The 4,288-nt window shown below is 38.7% G+C and overlaps 1 protein-coding gene across 3 annotated transcripts in view; it reads right to left on the bottom strand.

Annotated features, from left to right (window-relative positions):
- LOC111783065 (magnesium transporter MRS2-11, chloroplastic-like) overlaps positions 1-3,834 on the bottom strand; it is an 18,189-nt gene extending 14,355 nt beyond the window's left edge. For all 3 annotated transcript variants that reach the window (XR_002813272.1, XR_002813273.1, XM_023663941.1), the window contains exons 1-5: positions 3,457-3,834; positions 2,497-2,569; positions 2,154-2,224; positions 1,913-1,998; positions 1,728-1,818 (exon numbers count right to left, since the gene is read on the bottom strand). Coding sequence is in view for 1 of the 3 variants with exons in the window: in XM_023663941.1 (XP_023519709.1) it covers positions 1,728-1,818; positions 1,913-1,998; positions 2,154-2,224; positions 2,497-2,569; positions 3,457-3,834 (699 nt within the window). In the remaining 2 variants the exon portion in view is untranslated. The remainder of the gene's footprint in view (positions 1-1,727; positions 1,819-1,912; positions 1,999-2,153; positions 2,225-2,496; positions 2,570-3,456) is intronic.
- Between the last annotated feature and the right edge of the window lie 454 nt (positions 3,835-4,288).

Below are 4,288 nucleotides of genomic sequence, written 5' to 3'. Positions count from 1 at the left end.
ACCCCCCCCCCCCCCATACCTCTTTAGAATGGTATGGTACTATCCAATTTGAGCATAGTCTCCATGCCTTAATTTTTTATTTCACCTAAAACATATCGTATCAATGAGACGTTGTCCTTCATTTATATACGGAGATGTTCTCCTTGTCCAACCAATATAGAAGTTTGATTGCGTTCCCACAACTCCTACAATGATAGATTAAAGAAGTTCTCCTTGTCCAACCAATATAGAAGTTTGATCGCATTCCCACAATTCATAAAATGATGGATTAAAGAAGATCGCATTCCCACAACTCTTGAAAGGCATGCAAAGTTTGTAGGTGTAAGGTGTCACAGTCGTACTTTTTCAACCGTGCTGCATCGTGATCTTGACACGCTCACGACCAGCCTTGAGGGGAACCCAAGTCCCATATTCATTTTTCGCCCGGCTTTGTTGCTTCATCAAATCTTAGGCGAGATTTGTCTTTATCAACCGAACATCGGGTTGTGCAAAATCCAAGCTCGTTCGGCCACACACGCCGCCTACGCATGCGTGTTTAATCATCTACGACACAATCGACTTGCCTCTACACTAGGCCAAGTCATTTGGCTAAACCTTGCCTTAATTCGAGGCCAATGTCTCTCGTATGCAACATTGGCATCCAACATCATTTTTGTTCCCAATTAACATGGCCCATATGTATTGACATCATCCCAAGTCACGGGGTGTCGTCGGCCATCGCAACTCACTCGGTCATGCCATCGAGAACGGACCCTTGTGTCGTTCATAACATCCCGAACATCTATCCATCTGAGGTATATTGAGGCATTGGACCTCTCATGCCCATGCCATGTCATTTATGGACTCTGTACCGAATAGCAGGTGCATAATCTAACCTCTGACACATGAGTTGGGGCGCAATACCAACACACCAGTGCCGTCCGATACTGTCCTTGAAATACCCATTTCAAAGGGAGTCGCTCAAGACACTCGTCTCGTAACGTTTTCCCTCACCGTGATACACGTATGTGTAACAAGGTAGTACTCTTACGCCACAAGGCCCAGGGGCGGTGGAGAGCTGACACCATGTCTCCCCCTAAGGTGCATTTTGAGGCATTTTCAATCCTCCTCGGGTAGACGTCATTTTGGTGAACATTCATACAGTGTCGTAGAGCGTTCGTCTGGTGTCCAATTGCCACCAAATTTGGCGAGCATTCATATTTCATATGGACGGACTTGACTCTAGAACCACAGACCCAAATTCCTTTTGGAACCTCGACTTTTGAGATTAAGGCCCAAAGCCCTACCCGGCTTTTCAACAAGTCTATCTTTGACACTTGTGTCTACTCGTGGACCATATCTTGCTTGTCTCGTAGAAAAAATTCGATGTAAGCTTCAGAATTGGTAGGAACCTTTCACTGACCTCCCAAGGCCAGATTCTAATTTGAAAATCTTTATGGTCAGAACATATGAACAAATCCCAGAAGCTAATCTCACTTTCATCTGCTGACAATAATTATCAGGTCTCCTTAGCAACTTGGATTCACAAAATGGTATAAGAATTCTCAAAAGCAGATAGTGGTAATTTTTCATTGCTTCTGGCAGTAAGCTTCCTGGGGAACAAATTCTGATTAGGAAACTTCTTACCGTAGATGTACTGAAGTACCGCAGTCCATACGCTAATTTTGCTTGCATCTGCCAACTCTAATTATATGATGTAAATTACTATATTTACAAGAATTACTAACCTCAAGTTCAAATGGCATTGCTGGCACTCCATTCATGCTTTTTGGGTTCAATCGTGGCAACAATGATTCAATAAAAGCCTGTCCTCCTGGACTGAAGATGATCACCATCATGCAAAAAGAATTGCAATGTCAGAAATGTTGTACGAGAGAAAGAATATGGCACCAGTTCCAAGTTAGATGGATACCGGTTATAATCGAATATGAGGACACAGTCCGGCATAGCTATTGCTCGCAGCGATCCCAGATTAAGTAAAATAGCATTTTCACGGACCTGGGATTTGAACCACAAAAAAAATATTGCAAGTATCATTTATCGACTTTAATTTCTTAATTTCATATGTTTATGCCAAATGCTAACACTTCAACATAAAAAGTTTATAATCTAAAAGATACAATCGGAAACTAAAATGGTGGAAATCAACATACCAGTAATGTAGGCATTGAGTTTGTCAAAAATAAAGATGGATCAACACTCCGGACATCACGTGGACGAAGCCCTGATAGTTAAAAGAATATCCACAAGAGAAAAATAATGAAAGGAAAACATAGATAGTTTCTTAACAAAAAGTAGCAAATCACATTATTTGTCATCCCACGGTTATCTATCAGTGAAGGGGTAAAAATCCAACGGTGAGACATCCGGTAGCAATTTACGTTCCAGAAAGAAAGTGCACAGAAGTCAATGCAGACTAAAAGTGTTCAACGGTATATAAATCTAGAAGCTAAACATCGAAAAGAGAACCAGAAAGTTCTGGTAAGATTTACTCACCACTTGACTTCAACAGCTGACGTCTGTTTATCTTCCTAGTAGATACGGCACCATTGGCTTTAACCTCTAATACCTAAGTTGTCAATAAAGATGAACATCGGGAGTCAGATCTCCCCTTCATCTAAGAAAGAATCCCTCAGATAAATCTCCACAGGAAAAGATTTGGTTGAGGAATCAAATCAAAACAATTACAACCCCCAAACCATTAATTCAAATCAGTGGAAGGATTATAACACGAGGTCTTAACATAAGCTATAGTTTTATAAATGAATTTCCATAAGCTTAAATTTTGTAAATATTCTGCCCTTAAAATATAAGTTTTTTTTTTTTTTTTTTAACCTCAAAGAGGAGTGAATACCAGGAATTAAACTCCTCAAAAGTCATAGTTTTGCATCATGTATTTGATGGGGTATGATTTATGCAGAGCATATGAAATAAGATTTGTCCTCTAACAAACGTTGGTGTACCTTAGAAACAGGTTAGAAATTCGAATGAACTCTAAAAAAAGTATAAAACAAAAGGTTGTAGGCCGCTAATGTCTTTAATATTTAAAAAAAAAAACATTAAATTACTACAAGATTAGATGCACTTAAAACTGTTTAAAGTTTTAACATTAAACCTATTGCAACATAGCATCAGAACTAGAACATCACTTATGGATGCAAGGAAGTCTAACTATTACTACTCAACGTTCTTCAACATCAACAACAAAATTGCACCTATTAGCAACTGACGACGAATAGGCATTAGCAGTCTCAACATTCCGTAGCTAATCTCCCTCATGAACCAATAATTGACTTGATTCAAATTTTCGGTTCGATGTTAAAATTTCCTACTCTAATCCAACAACAAGAAAACAAAGACGAGAAATAAATTCCCTGGGGAATTGAAACTAGCAGCAAACACATACCAATTCACGTAAAAAATAAAAACAAAACAAAACGCATCGAAGCAACAGACCTCATAAACCGACTCACGAATCGCAAGCGACAGATAATCACTCGGCGACGAGGAAGAAATCCTCTGCGCAGAAGCAGCAGAGACCACAGAGCTTTCTTGCTGAACACCAATATCATCCTCACGATCTCCCCCTTCGTCAACATCGGACATCAACGCTTCCGATTCACTCCACTGATCCTCCTCAGTGGACATGGAGAAACACTTGGTTCTGGAAGATAAAATCATCCTGCACTTCCGCGACGGAGGCAAAGAGGAAAGCCATGGAGATCGGAAGAAGCGCGATACGGAGCCGAGGTCAGAAATGAGAAGGTGGAGAGAGGACGAGGAGAGTGCTTGAGGAGGGAATCGAATGAGTTGTAGGGATGGATAGAGCGCCATTGGAGAGCGATACGAGCTCTCTGGTTGTGAACATTAAATGGGTTTTGAGCTTTTCTCGGAAGAAGAAGAAGGAAAAAGAGGCGTAGTATTTATATATGGAATTAAATTCGAATGGATAATGTTGAATAAATATTTTAATGAATAAAAAATTAATTAATTAGAAAAAAATTATAATTTGATTTCTCTCATTGGTTAAGGAGAGGTAGTTGCTTGGTTTCTGCTTCGTCCAATCTTGGGATCTTCAATTAATTTCTAAATGGATAAAAATACATTTAAATTTTATTATAAAAAATAATAAAAAATACTCTTAAATTTTCTAAAAATTTCAATAATATTAACTTCAAAAAATATATATATATATATATATATATATATATATAAAAATACACCGATAAAATATTTGATTCTTTCTTTGCTTCCGTCGCTCAGTACTAAAAAATACTTGAGTTTTCAA

This window comes from Cucurbita pepo, chromosome LG20 (genome assembly GCF_002806865.2).
Source record: "Cucurbita pepo subsp. pepo cultivar mu-cu-16 chromosome LG20, ASM280686v2, whole genome shotgun sequence".
Classification (NCBI taxonomy): domain Eukaryota; kingdom Viridiplantae; phylum Streptophyta; class Magnoliopsida; order Cucurbitales; family Cucurbitaceae; genus Cucurbita; species Cucurbita pepo.
This window is presented reverse-complemented; position numbering and strand designations above follow the sequence as displayed.